Raw genomic sequence first — 21,587 nt, forward strand, 5'->3', positions numbered from 1 at the left:
TTAGACTGACAAAATAAAGACAGTTGCTGATATCCTTATGTGTTGTGAAGGTAAAAAGACAGAAATGTATTGCATATTAAAACAATGAGGTTTAAAACTTGCTTCTCAAATGACAGCACATTGCCTGTTGTTAGTTTAATGGACTGATTCGGTTCTTTATAATCAAAGTGTGACAGCAGCCAATCACAAAGAAGACAATTCAATTGCCTTTTGCTCTGAAAACTCAATGATTACAAACATAGAAATCTGCAGCATTTGCTCTGTTCTCAGAGGCTTCAGTCATTCAGCAAAAATATGGGAAATCAAATGTCACAATAATGCTGTTTATTCCATTTAAAAAACAATTCATGTATCACATCGATGTATCACTCGAGCAGCCTGCAGTGTTGTAGCAGCCTGGCAGATTGGATGGCAAAGGCTGTTATTAGAAAATAATCAACTGACAAAGATGAGACTAAAAGAGCTGTCAAAACATTGTTAAGAATGTCTGTAGAAATACAGTCAAAGGCCCAACAATCAGTCAAACACTGAGGTTTCCTTGTTCATGTAGATCTCCAGTTTAAGAAAACTAATGAGATGCCCAGGGCATTACAATAATGCCCAATTTACGTCACTTGTGGTGCCGAATGCGAAACATTAACACATTAATTCAGAGCATTCTGAGAAAACCCCATTACCTATCCCAACACACTACAATATAAATAGATTTGATCTTCTTACAGAGGAAAAATACATAACAGGTTAACAAGAATTGGATACACAGATAAAGAAAATAACTTAACCACTTGCATAAGTGCACCAAACATATTACACTCCTGCAGAGAATTAGTGATATTATGAGAGCGAACATGTGAAAAATCATCTACACACAGGCCACATTTTAAGCTTCTTGTTTGAGCTTCGTGTCAATAAATGAGCTCTATTCTCTTCTGCTGCAAAAATGACACAAGGTGAGACCAAAACCATTAAGAAAAGTGCTCCTGTAAAAGGCCCGTCATCACCATATGCTATATGAAAAGTGAACCTAATACACAAAGGCAATAACAATATAACATGCATCAAAAGTGTAGATGTTTAAGTTAACCAGAACTTACAGCTTAGTAGAAATGACCTTCTTTGCCGAGTTGTCTGGTATCTCCGTCTGCTCTGGTGTGATTAAGGCAGCATGTGAGATGACTGCATCCTGAGGTCTACCAAAGCCAAACCTATAAAATGACCCCACGCCTCGATTTCTCATGGAGACACGTTGTCTCTATCTCGTGGTTTGACCCAGTATTGCAGCAGGTAGTTCGTTAAAAAGAGATTTCATCGCTCGAAAGTGTCCTCTACTCATGAATGGGACAAAAAAACATAACCAACAGCTGTCAGAGATTCAGCTGGATTCCCTAAAGGAAAGAAATCAAGTACGCACACAAATACGCAGCGTAATGTTGGCGTGGCGCAAATATCTCGCCGTTTAAACAGAAACAGGCTGCGATACTTTGTCCTGAACTATAGAAATAGTCCGGTCAGATCCACTTTCATAGCGAATCAGTGCGCAGCGGGGACGCATGCAGCGGGGAGGCTGTCAGTTCTCACCATCCCTCCCATTGGCTGCAGCAGGATGCTCGGTGTCTCTCCTGTTTCCTTAATCCTCACATGCAGTTGGAGCTGACGGAGGTTTACAATGGAACGAGAGAGGGAGTCTTCACCTGTAGATATTTGACATTAGTCCGTGTTTTAGCATCGACTAAAAAGTCACGGCACTTTTGAAGTAAATGCTCTGCGTCTCGGATATTGCATTGCTGCACAGTCTCTGGAAATAACTTCATTTTTCCAGGTTTTTTTTGCGGGCGACTGTCGCCCCGTTCTCCGGTTTAACGGGATACTGCAGGCTGTATGGAGGGATGTTGGGATGGCTTGCACCAGGAGAACCAAAACTTTGGTGTCCACATGCGTGATCCTGAGCGGCATGACCAACATTGTTTGCTTGCTCTATGTCGGATGGGTTACTAACTACATCGCCAATATTTACATCAAGGTGCCAATGCCTCTACCGGAGAGAAAGTTAGAGGGTGACAAAAGAGGGGATACTCTCCGGATCATGGAGAGGCTTGATCGGCTGGAGAATGTGGTCAACCGGCACATACAAGGTAAAGACTTATTTGAACTTACTGCTGGAAGAAAACTGCACTCACTGCTGACACACACACACACTGGTATCTGTGCGCCACCATGAGAAAGTTTCAGTGGGCTAATACCTTTTACTTTTTACAGCAACGTGTGCTCTCAAGGTGTATGGTACTGCGACGTGCTGGTGTAGTTTGCATTGCCTGTTTTTGGAAATGGATACAGCAGGAACTTCTCTTGTCTGTTGAAGATCAGGTTAACTGGAGTATGTGATTGAGGACAAAGCACAGTAAGAAAAGCTGCGTGTCCCCTAAGGATCAACACACTGAGGCTGTAACCTACTGTAATATACACGTAAATGAGAACGGCACTACTTATAAAAGAGCTGAATAATTACCTAGGCTCCAATATTTGAGTATTTAATTGAAATTCTGTCATTAAAAAGATAAAATGGAAAGAAATCTGATCAACATTTCTCTCCTGATGCCTCATTCATTCATGATGTTAAATCCATGTTTCTATATTAGGGTCAATTTGGATGTTGGTTTTGCTGAAATGAGCTGCTTATTCGGTAGAAAAGTGCACAACGCAAAACTGATATGACTTTAACCTTTATTCACCTGAAAATGTACTGTGACACAACATTATGTATTCCCTTTTGAGAGCCAACGTCTTATTCATTGTTTAGTGCAGGCAATAGAAAACAAATCTGAATTTTAATAGAAACACATCACAGTATTTCTTTTCCAGCTGCAGTGAGTTTGATTGTGTGTGAGAAAGATAATGTTCTGATCTATTCTTTTCATTCCTTCCTTGGTTGCCTCATCTGAATGGACTGGTTTTTATTAATTAAACCGTTAAAAAGTAATTCCCTACTCCCTAAACACTGTTCCACTTCAACTTTTTCTTATACTTTTAGAAATGTCAGGAATCCTTTTTGTGCAAATTCCTTGCTGGTGTACAGTTACTTACCGCTTGATAATTTCTCCAGGCTGTGACTTTAAAAGAGCTATTCTTGTCATCACATGGGAGGGAGGAGGTGGCTCATTTTGGGCAGGTCTCAATTTGAAATGGCACAAAGCTGGTGCAGAAGTGAAATGCAGACAGAAATCTACTCAGGCTCCTTTGAGCAGCTCTATGCTAAGCTTGGGTAAACATTCTTCCTAGAGGCAGGTCTCCATTTCAGCTTGGCACCCACAGGCATCAAGCTGCAGGGTGGAGCTTTGTTGAGGTGCCCCCAGTGACTTACCTCCACAGCACGATTCAGCTGCTTCTGTTACTCTGACAGAGACGATAATTTCATGCTAGATTTGCGTTAAAAAAAATCAGCTTGGTCTACGAGGTGACTTCAGTGATTTTCGTCATTTATTCTCTGAAATGAAAGTTAATAAGATTACTCATAAACATAACTGCTTGTACAGAAGAAGCTCTGGTCTTTATAATCAATGGTTCTTCATTTTAAGCTACTTATTTGACAGATGGACCACACAATCTAAATCGCAGTACTAGGACTTTCTTCCAGTTTTAAGGTGCAGTTTGACATTTGGGGAAATGTGCTTATTCACTTTAAATGCATTACATCAGATGATGAGACTCACCTCCTTTCTGTTTGGTGAATATGAAGCTAAAGCCAGCAGCTGCTCAGCAGAAAGGAGTGGAAACAAGGAAACAACTCAGCTGGCTCTGTCCAAAGGTAAAACATATAATTATAATAAAAGTGTGCCTGCGGTACCTCTGAGGCGCACTAATTAACATGTCATATCTCCGAATTTTCTGCACCCGCACCATGAAATAGTGTCCACACATAACCCTCCGTAAACCACAACTTCATGTTTTTCGACTTTGGCTTTTGTATGAATTAAACAAACAAGATACATCATATTCATTACTGAGCTTTAGAGGTGGTGGTAGGTCATTTTCTTTCTTTTCTTTTTTTAACCTTTGGACAGAGCCTTGCTGTTTCTTAAGTTCCTAATGCTAAGGTGACTGGCTGCTGGCTGTAGCTTCATACAGTATTCACCATATGGACATTAGTTTGGTATCAGTCTTCTCTTCTAACTCATGGGCAGTAAGAGGGTAAAGCGTGTTTCCCAAATGTGAAACCTCCTCCTTTAAAAACTGTCCGTGCCTCATTGTTTTTACGCTAGTGTTAAAACTAGGTCAGTCATTCTGTAATTAGTTTTAATAATGCCATGCATATCAAACATTTTCACTTCTTCTGCACCCATTCTCTCTCTCAGGCTTTCGCACAGTCAGCCAGCCAGCATCATTATTGGCTGCTTTGGGAGTTTGTACTCATTTCAGTCTGTGAACCTGTTTCCAGGCCCCTGACATAAACTGCAGGGACCTGACAGAGATCACATTAATAGCAACAATAAGTCTCCGTGCTTGTCATTTTTAGAGTTTGGGAGCACAGTGCCGCTGCAGACAACAGAAACTGTTGGGGCTAATGCTGGAGGAGACCGTTGATGACATATCAGTGCACATTTGCAGCAATAAAAACATGTTACATCAAAATGACCTGTCATTTTAAGTACAAAACATAGTGTGGATTTCCTTGATAATTGCTTTGAATGGGTTCGCTGCTAATGTAGACTCATAATCTGAGTCTGTAAGGGGTGCCGACAGCATCCTCAGTCAGTGAAGAGCCAGAGAGTCATTAGTGCACTTTTGACAGCTCTAAAAATACATTCACTTCCTGTATCATGATGTGAGATAAGTGCAGAAATTGTATGTTCTGTCTCATGCATTCTTTAGTTTAATATTGTGACTTGTGTACACTTAGAGCGACCTCGTCCACTATTCACACAGCTACGAATTGCACGTGCACTTAGTTTTAGTGCACTGGAGGCCAACATGAGCTCCCACACCGGAGAGCATTACTGCATGTGAGAATGAAACATTTGCTGCAGCCGACTCGCTGTGGACAGTCGACAGAGATGTCTCTGGTGTCAGCTTCACACTCGGGGATGAGACAGAAACATTTCACTGGTGTAACCAAGTCGTGAAGTGGCCTGTTACCAGCACAAAGCAGCATGGCAACAGCACGTAAACCGCCTGAACTCTTGTCTTGTATTAAGTACAGTCAGCCGAGGGGAATTTATTGGATAGCTCGACCGAGCAGGTTCACACATGCCCACCATGAGGGCTCTTTGCTGCTCTCTCCTGCTTCATCCAACCAAAACCAAAAAAGCAGGGACAAATGTTGCAGCTGGATGTTAGTGCACTTGTTACAGTTTACAGAACACCAGGTTATTCTTCAAAATGTCTTCTGTGCTACTGTACAGCTTTGTCTCTGTGCATATGTTGACATACTTTTTATATATTTCTTTATCAGTGTATATATTATAAAAATTCCACATATTATCTTGATTGTTTTTTACAGTGCCCCCCCTCCCCTCTAGTTTCCCAGAGTCCAAAGTGACGTCTGATAATTTGTTATTTTTTCAACTAACAGTCCAAAACCTAAAGATTCATGGTCTACTGTCATATATAACAAAGGAATTCAGCTGTCATAATTTAGAAGCAATTAATCAATTACCAAAATAATTGCAGATACATTTCTTTCAAACAACTTGTCAATTAATCAATTAGTGATAGCAGCTTTATGAATTGAATACTGCTGATGTCTCTGTTTCTGTTAGAAAAGTGAGTCAGTGCAGTCTCAAAGCTAAAAAATATCAAAACTTTATGTGGAATTCTGATTATAATGATATTATCCGTGCAGGGTTTATATTGTTACGATGTTCGCCGTGGCAGACATGCTGTTGTCATGATGTTTCATTCGGGTGGTGTTTAGTCAAAGCCGGCTTGTTTCATCGCTGCGTTCGACCTCTGAGGATGTGTATTACAAGTGTGTTGTCTGATTAAATGGACATGAAGGCCTATGAGAGTTAGTCATTAATGTGCTGCTGATTTAGCTGCAAATGATCGTGATAGCTCCTATGATGGCTTCAAGCAAATCCACCCGTTAAGTCAATTGACGAGCTCAGTAAATCACCGTTTCAGAGGACACTTGTAGTTGGCTATTTATCTGACGTAGTTATCCAGGGTGACAATGAGTGCAGCGTTGGAATGAATGAGTGAGGGTGAAAACTAAGAGAAGTGCATGAGCGTGTTCGTCCACATGCATGTGTGCAGGTGTTTGTGTGCATGCTTGTGCAGGCTATGGTATGCAGCTATGGAAAGTACAAGTTACACTCACACATACTTCCGGACTCTCAGGCCTTAAACGGGAAAAACAGTCAAAAGATTCATTCTCATGCAGTTTTTGAAGAAGGCACCTTGTTTGTTACAGAATAAACAGTTTGTTTTTCTATTTACTAAAAATAATAGATGATAATATAACATAACACACTAGTAGATATAAAAATGCCTGAATGAGTATAAAGGTATGAAAAATACATTAAATGCAGAACAATTTAAAAAGCCACAATCATTATACTGACTCAAATATCTTTTTCACTGCAGAAATGTGGAAATCTCTCTTTTTAAAATGATGGTCATTTGCAGAGACCTGCTGAAATTCAGTGATTATAAGGCTGTTAAAAATGTTTCATGTAACTTCTTCTGAAACAGATGTTCATTTGCCAACTCAGAGCTCATTTCTTCCGCAGGTGAACGGTGCAACTAACCACACAAATACTGTTGCCATGGTGAGGGGGTAAAATGCAGCCTTTTTCCTTACAGATGTGGCCTGATGTTCAACATATTGAGAGGTTGTGATGTTTATTTTTGTTAGAAAAATTACTCAGAGGCTGGATTCAAAATCAAACACATCAGACATTTATTCTTGCAAAAAGGAGCAAATACATGTACACTCAAAGAAAGATGTCCAGCATTGCTCGGCGTCTCTCCTCCGTTGGGCAGCTTTTATACAGTGTGACAAGCAGTTGACATCCATCCCCATTTCCTTTACATCTGAGTTCAGTTGTAGGTCACAAGATAAGGACATATGGACATCGTAAAATTAGATCATGCTGTGGACAGATAGTACTGAGTGAGGTTGTAGGTCACAGGATCCAGACACGGAGACGTCGTGTCTGAGAACATGTCCTGTCTGAGACAATAAGAACATGTTGTGCAACAGATAGACAAACATTCGACAAGTATGATGAGTTCATTATTTTTCCATCAATTTTGTTTTCAAATGTAAAAGATGATCATCACGTACGGCTGCTCACGTGTTGTGTTGCCAGGAAATATTTGTCAAAACTAAAGCCAGGGAAGCCCTTCTTCTCTACTTCATTATTTTGATCTTTTGTCTATAGGGGCGCACTACAGTCAGGCAGCAGGTTGATGTTAGTGGACATAAACTGAGTGGTTGATTAAGGTGAATTTGAGGCAGCTGCTGGCAGGTGAGGCACAGCTGAGGACTGCTGCTGGATGGATAGAGGCGGCAGCGCCTGAAAGGAAGGGACAGGTTCGGACTGGCTGGAAAGGCTGTTGAGCAGAAAAATCCAAAAGTATCTTAAGATAAAAAAAATATGTTGCCATGACAAGTCGTTGAGCTGCAGTTCACTAATATCTTTAGTCATACACCAACCCAAAAAATATAGATATCAAATAAGCATTTCCAGATTACTTGCAGTTGCTATTTGGTCTGAAACCAAAGTATTGGACAAATTAATGTGATGATGGAGAGCAAAACGTGATTAAAATACATCCAGTAGTTCCTGATATATTTCAGTTTAGAGCAAAGTGATGGACTAACCGACAGGCAAACGTTGCCATGTTGGAACTACGCTTGAAGTCAGTACATCATCTGATATTCATTTTTATACCATATAACATCAAACATTTTAAAGGATCCCTTAAATTTGTTTATTATAGAATTTAGATTTCTGCTGAATGAGGTATTTTACCGTCACTGGTTTATATAGTAGACAAACTATGAGGAGTGAACTAAAAGCTCAGAGACTGCTCTTGTTCCACATGTACAGAGTGTAGTACAGAGATGTGCACGGAGCGAGAGGAGGCTATAACCTTTGTGAGTAAATATTCCAAGTTACACAGCTTGGCAATATCAGCAGCTTTGGCAAGCACAGTTTTGTGACCAGGGATGTGTACATTTGCAATTTCATCTTGGTGTTGAAACTTAAGCTGAGAGTGCACAATTTATTTTGTGTCAAATTTTTGGGGAATTTGATAGAAGCCACAGGAATCCAAATCCAGCTGGTAGGGAGCTACGGATATGTTGTTGCAGGCGAGAATCTTTCACGTTTTCAAAGCACTGAGCTGACACATTGTCATGTTGGAGAAACCAAGTGCCATCACACCACAGAACAGAAATGCTTCACAAACATTTCAAGGGTTTCAGTGCCAATTTCTCGAGTTTCACACAAGATGACGTGCACTCTGCTCAAGTCTATAGTGAAATCGTAGGTGTGCTCAGATAACTGCACATACATAAAAATAGTAAATGGTAAAAAGTCAGCAATTATATATCACCAATGTTGATCAAGCAACATAACTTGGAATCCTTGCCCATTAAGGTAAGTATCTCTAAAGTAGCTTCCCTCTGCTCCATGTGTGTCATGATGCTGGACCCCCAAAGACATTTTCATGCTCATAATAGCCGAAGCCCCGAAAAGTTTTTTTTTATACGTTGCATCTGTTGAAAAAGTACAGAGAATTTACTGTACAACTTTACCAGACTGCACAAAGCTTCACTGTTCTTCATATAGTAATGAAACTGTGGCCGTAAACATTCTGCTGTAGATTTATGACGTCTGATTCATCTGTCAGCGCTTGCTGTTTGCAGCCTGTAGGCAGGGCTGCAGACAGTGTGAGAGTCTGGGGTAAGGACTGGGAATATAAAACGAGGGAATATTCTGGGTTGTAATTCCAATAAGTTATTGAAATACAGGGCTATAAATCCACTGGAGAGTGTTTAGTAATGAAAGCAATTAATTATTTTTTACTCCAGAAGGCTAAATCATCATGAAGAGACTAAAATAGACAAAGAAGACCCTCTTACAAGAGTCCTCCCGTGACAATTCACACTAAATTGATCAGTTCACTATTGTAAATGTTCTCAGTGTAGTTTTTTTTTTTTTTTTAATCATTGAGTTCCTCAAGTTACAACAAAAATATGAAATTAACCCTCGTCAGTCAGCTGGAAATATGGTTTAGCTGTGACTGAATGACATTTACATGATAGCCCAAGTCATTTATCTCCCTACAATGATATACTATGATGTATTGATAAGAACTTCCTTGCATGGAGTCTGTTAAAGAAACACAATAAATTATCTCAGGATAAAATCACAGCTGCATCAAACTATTTTTGATCAGCATGCAACAGAAAGTCAGCCAAACAATCCCAGTCTTATAGGTGGAGACGTAGCCAGGGAAGTTACTGTCTATGTTCAGTGGACGTGGAGCAACATGAGCTTCCCTTCAGTGGCTTTACTAAGAAAGATCATTATCACTCCCAAAACTGGAATCATAAAATTACATCCATATAAAATTAGCATTTTTAAATGCAGTGTGTTTTTCGGGAAACATAAGGCTGCAATGACAGTTTTTTTTAATCACAAATAAATATTTGTATTGTAGCATCTGCAAAAGCAAAATTTCATAGTGAGTGTTTCTGCTTATATTAACAGTCAACCCACTGCTAAATCATTACCTGTTTCACGGTTATGTTTTGGCGACTCAAACCACTCAGACAGAATTTGGGTCCTGGCTACACATTGGTTAGACATGAGGTGATGAAGCTCGAGGACATAAATCAATGCTTCTAAGTATTTAAAACAAAAAATGCACCAACTAAGTTTTTCCTCATAGTTATCTTCTAATCCTCTGTAATGTCTTTACACCTCCATGCTGTAAAACCACTGTGCTTCAGTGAAGGCAGCAGCAGTAAAGAACAGACTGAAGTGTTTGGTTGCTTTCAAGATTTGCGAGCAGTCTGTTTTTTTATCACTCCTCTGCACTTTTTCATAATTAATGGCATAAGTGAGATGAGGTGTGCTTTGGTTTGAACAGGCTCATGCCATTATGTGCAAAATGTTTTCGTCTACTGTATAAACAAGAGTCCTTTTCTCAAGCAGCAGAGCACTGTGGTGCCTCTGTTCTGACTTCAGACCTCTGATTCTCATTGTATGATCTAATCTGTCAGACCACATTTTCAACATTAATAAAATCCACGTTTTATATTTTTTTGGGTGAGGCTATAGGATAATACAATTCATGTATGTACTGTATATATATATATATATATATATGAATCGTATATATATATTTATATATATATATAAGTTTGTGTCAAATTCTATTTAATATTCATCAGTGTTTTAAATAAGTGAGCTCACCAACAAATATCTTATTCAAAATAAAAGGTTTAGGACTAATAAAGGCAACTAATAGGAAAAAAAAAATGCACCTTATTGCCAACCATATCCAAATTTATTTCCCATTATTATGTTAAGTTATGTCACTTCATACACAACGGCTCATATTTTGCCATCTACATCAGCAGTTACATGCAATTCGGACTGCAGCTAGCAATTATTTTAATTATAAATTAATCTGCAGGTTAATTAGATAATATCAATGAATATAATTATTTTGTTAAAGTTCAAGTTCAGTTTACTATTGAATGAGAAAAAAACAGTAAGTCCTTATATTTTCGAGGCTTCTACGAGGTCATGTTTGGCATTTTTGTTGAAAGTCAGTATCTCGAAGACCTCTGTTTTTTTTTCTCTTGGCAGAACCTGTGGCGATAAGCTGTAATTGCAGCTGTGTTTTTGAACTTCACTTCCCAGAGTTGGCAGTTGAAGAGTGAGCATGTGTTGTTAGCTCCGTCCACCTTCTCTGGCGGAGCAACCATGTAAACTTTGTGGTTAACTCCGCTGTAGATTTTTCCTGGGAATGTGACCCCCGCACATCAAGCTCGTTGAGTTTGTAACAATGCAAAGGCAAGCACTTTAAAAAAAAAAAAAAAAAACACTAATTAAATGTATAAGTATAATAGATGATGATAAATTTAGTTTAAAACTGATTAATCTCGACACATAAAGCAGGACAGATTGAGAAGGAGACTGTTGTGTGCTGCTGGTGCATCAGTGTCTGTCAGGCTGTTTGTGTTCACAGACCATCACCCAGCTGACAGCTGCTTGGATTTACTTTCATGAACCATGTGGACCCGCATGCAGTGTCAGCCTGCATAGCAAATGTATAATGTGCAGTTCATGTGTGCAGTCAGTACACAAAACCAGTCTGCTCGCACATCAACTTATATTTATGATAAATACATTTGATTCTTTAATCTGACCGAGGGAGTTGTGTCAGAAGAAGCAACGTTTTTCAGGCGTTAGATTGAAGCTGCATTTTCTTCTGCCGAGGAGATCTTTCTGTGTACCAGAGAGTGCTCTTCAGCTGTCAGCATTCTATTCATCTTTGTTGGGTCAGCTGTTGCTGATGTGAGGCTATGATGGGGAAGGTGGAAATGGATTACAGGGTGAGACTCGACAAGACAGAAGTGAATTACTGTGGCCTCGAAATGAGATTAATCATAGCTAACTATAATTGAGATCTTCCATCAAAATACATTTTCTCAACCTTCAATCATCATTAATCCACCACTGATACATACAAATCTGGAACTGTAGTTAGCTGCAACAAAGTGTGGCACTGGACAAATCCAGAGAACAACAGCTATAGTGATGACATAAAAAAAATGGTCATGTAGATTTATCTTTACACTTCCTAGCCGGCAGAGGTCAAAGTTCAAGGACACAGTGACCTCATGTCTGTCTCCTCTATCAGGCCCATTCTAATGAATGCAATAAGGCCATTTCTTCAAATTTGGCACAAACATTCACTTAGACTGAAATATAAACTGATTAGATTTTGGTGGTCAAAGGTCACTGTGACTCACAGAACAGTTTTGTGGCCATAATTTAAGAATTTATACGTGAATTATGACTAAACTTATATAAATATCTTTATTGGATAAAATGATATATTAACTTCTCTGACATCACAATGTTCTGCAAAAAAAAAAATTCTGAACATTATTCAACGCCATAACTCGGGAACAGAAAAGGAGATTGTGACCATATTTCATATTTAGGCAGATACTGAATTGGTGACACAAATTTTGGGTGTCCACCTTTAAACTGTGGTGATTGGCCGGAACTTCTGTGCTTTTGGGTTAAAGATGTGTGTGAAGTATTCACGTTGTAGAGTTTGTAGCTTCTTAGCAGCAACATCTGCATTTGAAGCATTGTTTGATTTAAAAAAAAGAAAAGAAAAAAAAAGCATTTTATAGGAATCATTATTGGCTCTGTTTACTTGTGTCTGGCATTTTAAAGTTTTTTTTTAACATTTTCTAACCAGACAAACAAGAGATTAATCTGTAAAGTATTTGCCAGACCAGTCACTAATGAAACTAATCTTTAGTTTGGAGGTTTAGTGTAATTGTTACAACCAGATTACTTTAATCATAAATGCAATGAATTGTCTTTTTCTAGTACTCTTTGCATAGTATAATCTTTTTTAAGCCGCTCAACTGAATGCTACATTGGTTTTTCTGTCACTCTAAAAAGAACATTTTCCTTAAATCACCACATTCACATGACATATGTGTATCCCCTCAGGTTTAGTTCTGCCATTCACAAACAGCCATTCAGATACAGTGTACATACAGTTTTACCTACATCAATGGAAATATAAATAATTGTGACTTAAACAAAAGCTTGTTTACTCCCCCTTCCCAAAAACTACAGATGAGCAATCTCACATTTTATGAATATAATAAAAGAAAAAGAAAATAGTGACAAATGGAAAGTAGGGCTGCACCCGACTCGTAATTCTGAATTTCAGTTGATGCGGGTTTGGGTGTTCATCATGATATTTTTTCCTTGTCTTCCATATAGATATCTGTCACCAGAAAATCCTCAGTGCACTCTTTTTTGTTTCTTAATTCAATAGGGTCTCTCACCCGATCTGCTTTTGGCACCACACAACAAATTGTCTCCCTCTGTCGCTCTCTCAGTGGCTTCCACGTAGGCACACAAGTCCACTGCCACCTGGGCCTCTCATTGCCCTTGTCAGTGCCTGCAGACCTCCCCTGGTTGAGGCTACCGCCAGCGGGAACTAGGGAGGTCAAAAACATCCCCCAGTCTAGACCTCACTCCCAACCCATCAACCCTCAGTCTCCCACCAACTAAACCTAAGCTACAGACTCCTAGCAGTGTGCTCTGAGGCCTGACGGACTTGGCACTACAGTGCCCATGGAGGCCGGTGCATGGTCTACGTCCTGTGACACCCTGGCTCGCTACTTTAGCGCGGTGCGGCGGCTTTAGAAAGCCAGGTTAACAAGGCTCTGTTACCACATCCTCAGGGGCTTTATTGTCTGTGTGTAAAATAACCAGAGATCTTGAAATACAGAAAAAAAAGCCAAAAATGACTGCTTTACTTGAAGAACCTCCGCCGGCAGGTCTTCAACTGATGATCAGACTCGTTAACTTCCAGAGGACATAATTAATTAAAAGACTACAAAAAAAAGAAAAAAAAGAACACATATGCTCCTATTTGTATTAAATCAACACAACTATGAGCACACAAGAGATTTTGGTCACATGAAGAAGCAGTGGATGCCTAAAGCACTCCACTGACATCCCCTGCATGTCTGAGCCTCTTCCTGGTGCCAGTGCAAGCCATCAAATATTCACAAATGCCTCTTGAATGCAAATGCTTGGCATAAAAATAGATGCAATCCTTTTTAAGGAGGTAATTCGGTGCAGAAATGAAGTCATTACATATTCTTCCAACAGATAATACTCAGAACTTGGTTTGTATTTGCATGGGGATGTCTCAGCTGAGTTGTACACAGAGAACAACAGTTGGTGCATCACAGCTCCAGAAATATATTTTTTACAACACCCTTAGTTACCATCTGTACTCCTCTGAAGGTTTGTACACCGGCTGCTGCTAGACATGTTAAGTGGAAGGGTTGTGTATTTTGTCCTGCAACATGTGGTCACGGGTCAGCTTGTCTCTTGTAATAAGAAGCTGTGGTGCATTTTTATTTTTTAAGAAAATGAAAAATAAACTTTACCTTGACTCAGGTTATTATGACTTTTGTGAATAACTTTCCTTCGTTGTCCACCTTTTTTTGAGACAGCTCTCTAAAAGCTTTTGGATCCTCTGACACAACATGATTGGGGGATTCAGCCATCAGGCAGAGTTTTGCCAGTCTGCTAGAAAGGCCAGTGACTGCCATCAGCAACCAGCCGGCAGCCATGAAGTCTGCCTGGCCTGAGGTACAAACCAACTCGGTGCAAAAACTCCCCTGTCATGTGCTTTTGTGGGGTGTCTGCTATACGGTGATAAGGACTCGGCTGTTTCACTTTTTCCAACAAAGCACTGAGTTTTGGAGCTAATTATATATACCATTGTATTATGGTTGGAATTAATGTTCAACCTATACGTTCAGTAGCAGAGTCATGACTGGTGATAGTGGGAGTACAGAGCAGGATGTAAAGCTTTTTTCAAAGTAATGGGTGAAACGTTGGAGCACATCTGCTCCATTGCGATTACAGAACTAAAACACAAAGCAACCAAACCTGCATATTTCTTTACTTAGATCTCGCTTTGGCAGTTCCTCTGAATCAGCAGCCTCAGGTTCAACACATGGACTCACCAGACTTCCCAGCGATCACTGGCTCAACAAGCTGAAACACTGAAGGGGCTCCTGGGCAGAACAGTTACTGTTGGATGGTGGTTTCATTTTGGGTGGTACGTTAAAACAGCTTGTCTGTCCATTCCTCGGCTGAAGCTGCAAACAGACAAATAATGTAGCAGCCCTTTCTTCGTTGTAAAGACAGTGGAGGCAGGATGTACTCTTTGATGTATTCCATCATACAAATACTCTGCATTTTAAGTCAAACTAAAATTATTTCCTAAAAGCAAATGAATCGGAAATTCTTGGTTTGTTTTGACTTAAACATTTATGTAGTAGCTAAGTACAAATAGTAGAAACTTTGACTTTATTTTTCTACAACAATAGGGCCTCCTACATAGTTGGCTTCGGTCGTGACCAGTTTGTGAACAGCCATAGTGAAGCCTCCTGTTTGGATTTTGTCCGGCACCATCCTACTAATTCGGAGCGGTTTGGAGCAGGAAGCGACCATATTTGGACGAGCTGGGGGCGGAGCGAGCGGTGGATTTGAATTGATCTGATTGGAAATGTGGCAATACTACGTCTCACCCACCGACAACTGTAACCTGACTGCACCACAGGCCTGTCAATCAAACAGACACGCCCCCAAAAACAGCTTTTTGAGGCTTTCTTTCTAAATAATGAGGGGATTATTTTCAGATGGATTTCAAATGGACAGAGCACAGGGAAGCTGTAGCCTTCGCGATAAATTTTCCAAATTACATTGCTTGATCCAAATTAACACTCAAGATACACATGTTTTTGTGACCGTGGGCTCATTTGTGACTTCACCATGGACATGAAACTTGAGCAGAGAGCGCTCATCACATTTTGTGTATGATTTCTGGGGAACAGAATGAAGTTGCAGAGAGTCAAATCCATTGGTGGGGAGCAACGGTTGTGTTGTTGAAGTTAAGGAACTTGTGCGTTTTCAACTTGCTGTGAGCAGACACGTTGTCATGTTGGAGAACCAAAGTGCTATCCCTTCACACCTCAGGTCATTTGCACAGAATTTTTTTCTTCAGATTCCTCAAAGTCTCAGCAGAACTCGGTGTTGACAATCTAACCCTGGGGGACAAATTCATTGTGCACAACCCCGCAAATGCCAAATTCCCGGTTGAGCTCCTGACCTGACCTTTTTTTGCTCTCAGACAGTGACTTTCTGCTTCTCTTTAAACATGAATACCACTCAAAACTCCTCACCTAGATCCTTGACTCATTGTTGTAGACTTTCTGAAGCATTTTAAGGAGTTTGATGCAAAATTGGACAGGATTGCAGCACCATTTTAAAAGTTAAAAACTATATGCAGTTAATAGTCTCACTGTCATTATAGTTTCTATTTTATAAAAAAATGGGAGGAATTCAAATTTCTCCTTAGCTTTGACTCGGTTAGTTATTTCCTCCCCTGAAAAAGATCTCATCTTTCTAACATATTTACCACTGATGTGATATTGTTGGTGTTCGTACTCGTTTATAAATCACTGGCCATCCTTTTTTTTTTTTTTCTCTCTAAAGGCTTGATAAGCCTCATTATTGGCCTTTAGCTTGTTTCTTCACCCTTAACGGGTGATGTGAGAGGTGCGGCGCATTTGGCCAGCTGGTGTTGCAAAAGAAGACTGCCTGAGGCTATTTTTCTCAATTTCCTCATGAATGAGCACGCCAGCTCATATTTCCATCTGGACTGTTGGGTTTAATGTGACTGAAGTTAATGACATCTATGATCATAAAATTAATTTTATTTGGTGTGAAGTTTATTTCCCTTTTACCTCTGTTTTATTTTTCCCTGTGTTTTACCTCTAATTTGTGTACTTCGATGGAGTATAGACTGCAAACAGCTCTTACAAAATGTAACTCTTGTATTTTACAGTCAATAACGTGACTCCAGAAGAGCTGAATCACTGCAGCAATCATTTTGTCCTCCATGCTTTACAGTTCCTCAGGGTTTTACATCTTGTATTTTTTTCTGGCCTGTCTTTTCCTTACTTCACCAAATAATCAGCAATGCATTGTTATACAGATGTTAGCATATCCATTGATAGTGGAGCATTGTTGTCAAGTTGTTCTCAACCAAGTGTCATCAAGGCCTGACAGAGCTGAGCCTTTTTTTTTCTCCAACCAATCACTGCACCATCGGATTTATTGATCTCTCACCTGAGTCACAAAAACAGAACAAGTGTAGCAACCAACTATTGTTGAGAAACTTTAAATTACACACATTAAATGTACCAGCACAGTCACCTTCAAAACATTCAGTATTCAGTATTGTGAAAATATTTTTCCTGTTAAATGCTTAATTTCCACAGAATTTTGGGATTCAGAACCTTCAGTCCACTAGTCCGTCTAACAGCTCCTAACTTACCAGATGCTGTCATTATTTTAACATGAAAGCTATAAAACAGAGGCAAGAGAAGACAGTTAACACACACACACACACACACACACACACACAGAGAGAGAGAAGAAAAAAAAAAAAAGAAACCTCATAGGGCTCTTTTTCAAATGCCTCCATTAAAGGCAAGGACAAACAGCAAATAAGGACATTGACGGAACTGAAAAGTAAGTGTGGGAGCTCTCATCAAGTTGAAACTTTTTTGATTCGGCCTCCATAAACTGTACACAAGATAATCAATAACACAAGATGTAAATGTGATGTAGGCACACAAAAAAAATGCAGAGTTCATCTCCCAGCTGCAGCGTTTCTTATCTCATTTCACATCAGTGTAGTTGGAACTGGAGAACAAAGATGTGACACACCTGTGAGATAAACATCAAGTTATTCTTGTTGTCAGTATCTTAGCGATTGTTAAACATATTGAGGTGTATTATACCATGTGCTATGAGTGTGCATGTTTTCAGTTGAAACCTGACTATATTTGGCCCTGTAGTTGAAAACACACCCAAGTCCAGGTGATTTAAATGATCTGCTTCTCCATGATCACAGTTGACACATCTAATTTCAGTAATTCATTAGAAGTGTAAAAGGGAAATTGAGGAACAGTCTTTGGGAAGGCTATTTATCCAGTTAAGTCAATGAGTAAATTAGAGCAGAAGAACACAATAAAAAATAAATTAAAAAAAATCAGCATGTGTATTTTTCTGATGAAATTTTGTGGCTTCTGGTTTTGACAACAGCTTCACTACATTTCAACTTGTTTCCCCCATCTGCAGACCGCTCTGGAGGTTGACCTGAGGTTTTTTCTCCTCCTCTCCTCCAGAAAGGGAGAAATCTTGATTGATATCACTGTCCAGGCTTTCAGCTTACTTGCAGATGTTGAGAATTGATGGTTGGTTATCAAACCTTAGGAGCTTGACCGTTGTTGTCTCAGCCTATCTACTCCAAGAGCCCATTTTCTACTCCACAACATTTATCTCACTTTACTTTCACTTCACTTTCTTGTCAGCATTTCCAGGCACAATAATGTTTTTGTTATTGCCACTGATTTTAACTCAGAACATTAACTCACATGCCTCACATTCATTTCCGTTACAGAAATGTCTTTCTTCAGTTTTTACTTTTCGCAGAAGGGGTTTGTTCCCTCTGCTTCTTTGTATATTGTGATGAAACCTAAATTAACTAAAGTCCTAATTTTGAAATGATTCTGCATCAAGGCCAGCCAAATAACAGTGAAGTATATTGACTTAAACCCCAAACTAATTATTTCCTCGCTGAAATCAATCAAATCTTTGGTTGATTTCATTAGCAACATTCAGCTTGTTCAGGACAAACGTGTGAGCAAGTGACTCAACCGAGATTTAAGTTTGCTTTTTGCTGTTTCTTGAAACAAATATCAAACAACACCCACCTTGTTCCGCTGACCTGACGTACCTTCTTCGGTCCTGGACATTGATGTTCTCCTCTTCAAAATACGAATGCCACACAAAACACTTCACCTGGCTCATCACTTCTTTGCCGTAGGCCTTCTGAAGCTTTTGAAAGGTCCCTGTTGCCGATTTCCTGTGTTGGACGCGACATTTGCTGTGCGCCCTCTGCTTCTCCGTGCACATCTCTGTGCTGTGCATCTGTTCTCGAGCAAAAGAAGCAGTCTCAGAATGTTTTGATCACACTTCAATATAAATCTAATTTCTTGGAGACTAAGTTGGTTTGTGTGTCAGGAAGGCGATTGTTCAATTAGAGAAGAGTCTCGATCGGTGCCTGTACAGCTTTTCTCGACAGTGTGAATGAGTCTGAATTAAATAAATACTCAACTGTTCAGTGGAGGAAACTTTTAGCGTCATGCTGTAGCTATACTTCCCGCATTTGAGGTATTTGTCATACACCATGGTACATTAAAAAGACAATTAGAAACATGGCTGGTGAAATAAATATATCTGGCAAACTAAGGTTTCTCCATCTCCCTCTCCTGATTACAGAAACTGAGTTTCTTTTACACATATTGTTTCAGAAATCAGACAGCGAACTCAAATCCTTTTAGTTACTCTGAAGAGCAGCTCAGCAGTTGTACCAAACTGAGGCAACAACAAAAATATCAATCACATGTTGTCTTGTTCAGTTCCTACCCGTAGTAGCGTAAAAAGTGTGAATAGTACATTTTAGTGTGCCCTGTACTGTTTGTTAGCGCTTTCATTTGAGGAGAATCACAACCAAAGCCTCAGGAGATGAGCAGCTTTTTGAATAGTCACTCTCACAAAAGTTCCTTCTGTTAAGTGACCTGTGACTTATTTCCTTCAAAACTCCCCAAGTGAAAAATCAAGGCGCTCTCCACCTGAATAATTGATATACACCCCTCACCAGCCACCAACAGAGGACATGATCAAAAATAAAACATGAAATAAAAGACTCGATGTCTATATCTGCCATATAAATCCGTGTCGACTTCATTAATATAGAGCAGAGATTTCTGTTTCTACATGCAGTGGTTAAGAAAAAGACAAACTCGACTCTCAACACAGAGTTTCAAAGATTCTGTTGCTCCTTGTCAGTGAAATATTAAAGACAGTGTGTCACAGTCCTTCACATCTTAAGATCCTTTCGTATTCATTAAAATAGTCTCTTCATGGAGTCATGCTATTGTAGGGGAACATTTTTCTACAGCTCAGCTTGATATATTTTTATTGCTAGAAAGCCATCAAATAGGGAAATATTGAAAAAGAAACTGAGAAGTTAGTGGCGTCACTGTTGAATATGTCTCTTTTGAAATACCAAAGGTAAAATAATTTATGATAATATAACAATTACTGACAGACCATGACTTATTGCTCATTTGTCACAACACTAACAAAATATGTATTCTAATGAGAATAAAGTACTGGCACGTCTATTTTGACTTTGATTTGTATACTACTCTAGATCTTTTTTTTTTATTTTTTATTATTACTTAAGGCAGTTCGGCTGTTTTAAAATGTTTCCCCGTATCACCTGGCGGGGAGGAGTGAGGGGTGGATATAACTGAGAGCCTGACGACTCCACCTATTCCGACAACCTGACTGCACTCCAGGCCTGTCAATCAAACCCAGCATGCCCCGAAACATTCCTCTCTTTGATGCCTAATATCTAATTAATTTGTGAAATTATTATCAGAAGGATGACCAGAACACTGATCGGAAGGAGTGAATTAAACGAAATACATCATAATACTGGTGGTAAAATGTATTAACTTAGTATTACATGAGAGAAGTTGATGCTCTTTGAGTGGGAGTCTATTGGAGCCACACGTTTTTTTTGAGGCAGACCCTAGTGGCCTTTTGTGGTATTGTATTTTTGAGGCACTTTCGCTTTGGCTTCACTTTTCAGACCCAGAGACAACGTCCATTTTTATATACACTCTATGTGCGTCACACAAACATATACAAACAAACCTTTTGGCTTTTAGCCACACTTGCAGCGCAGCTGACAGTATACCATTTTGTTCAATTACTTGATTTGTGACAGAATACCTGTAACAACTAATGACAAGAGATCAGTACAGGGGCCAATCCAGGCATATTTTAAAAGTTTATCGGCTGAAAGTGTTCAGCTGGAAGTTGACTGAGCATTTCTGTAGTTCAAACATCTCAGACAGTGATACATTCGTTCTTCAGATTACATCACGTCAGCTTAAAGAATCACATTTCTAGTTAAACTCCAATTCATGTAAAATGTAAACTTATAAAATGTGATATTTTTGAACCAGGACTTTCAGTATTTGGCTCAAGTAGTTCATGAAAAATAAGGTAGCATATCTGAGCATATAAATAAATGCAAGTATTATATCAGATGTAATATTGGTAGATACACATTGTTAAAGGAGTTGGATTGGGGTAAAAAATATTGATTGATTGCTACTATTGAGTCGTAAATCTTAGCAATTCTAACAGGATGGCAGATGTTGAACATCACACCTGTTAAATGTCAGCATTTTGGCCCTGTTGTAGTTAGCATGCTCGCTCGCTGATGTTGAGCTCAAAGCTGTGCCTTAGTGCAGCTTCACACCCAGAAAACTGTATATTTTTCTGATTACACTCTTTGTTTCCACAGAGACTTTGCCTTTTCTGTTCAGCTCACTGGCTTGCTGAAATATATTAAAACCTTTGTTCTCATTCTTCCACTCATGCAATTTTCAGGATTTTCTCTTTGTTTTGTGGCTTCTCTTTAAAAACAATGATTGCAGTTCGATGTTGAGTTTCTATCCCAATTCAGAACAAATCTCTCTACTCTTTTCTTAATTCAACAATTTGTCTCTTGCGTATCAGAATGTGCAGCTTTGTTATAGTCCTGTTGTTTTATAATTGTTTTATTATTATATGGATTAGATGGAAAATGACATGAAAAGTAGGTCTTGGTAGGTTATACTTTAAAACTTCATT

The 21,587-nt window shown here is 39.2% G+C and overlaps 1 protein-coding gene across 1 annotated transcript in view; it reads left to right on the forward strand.

Annotated features, from left to right (window-relative positions):
• The first annotated feature begins 1,649 nt into the window (after positions 1-1,649).
• galnt18b (UDP-N-acetyl-alpha-D-galactosamine:polypeptide N-acetylgalactosaminyltransferase 18b) overlaps positions 1,650-21,587 on the forward strand; it is a 75,224-nt gene continuing 55,286 nt past the window's right edge. The window contains exon 1 of the mRNA XM_069174152.1: positions 1,650-2,132. Within this exon, the coding sequence (XP_069030253.1) occupies positions 1,895-2,132 (238 nt within the window). The 5' untranslated portion in view covers positions 1,650-1,894. The remainder of the gene's footprint in view (positions 2,133-21,587) is intronic.

The sequence above is a fragment of the Embiotoca jacksoni genome, unplaced genomic scaffold, assembly GCF_022577435.1.
Source record: "Embiotoca jacksoni isolate LCO1_2020_lvr unplaced genomic scaffold, fEmbJac1.0.p SCAF_6, whole genome shotgun sequence".
NCBI classification, from domain to species: Eukaryota; Metazoa; Chordata; class Actinopteri; family Embiotocidae; genus Embiotoca; species Embiotoca jacksoni.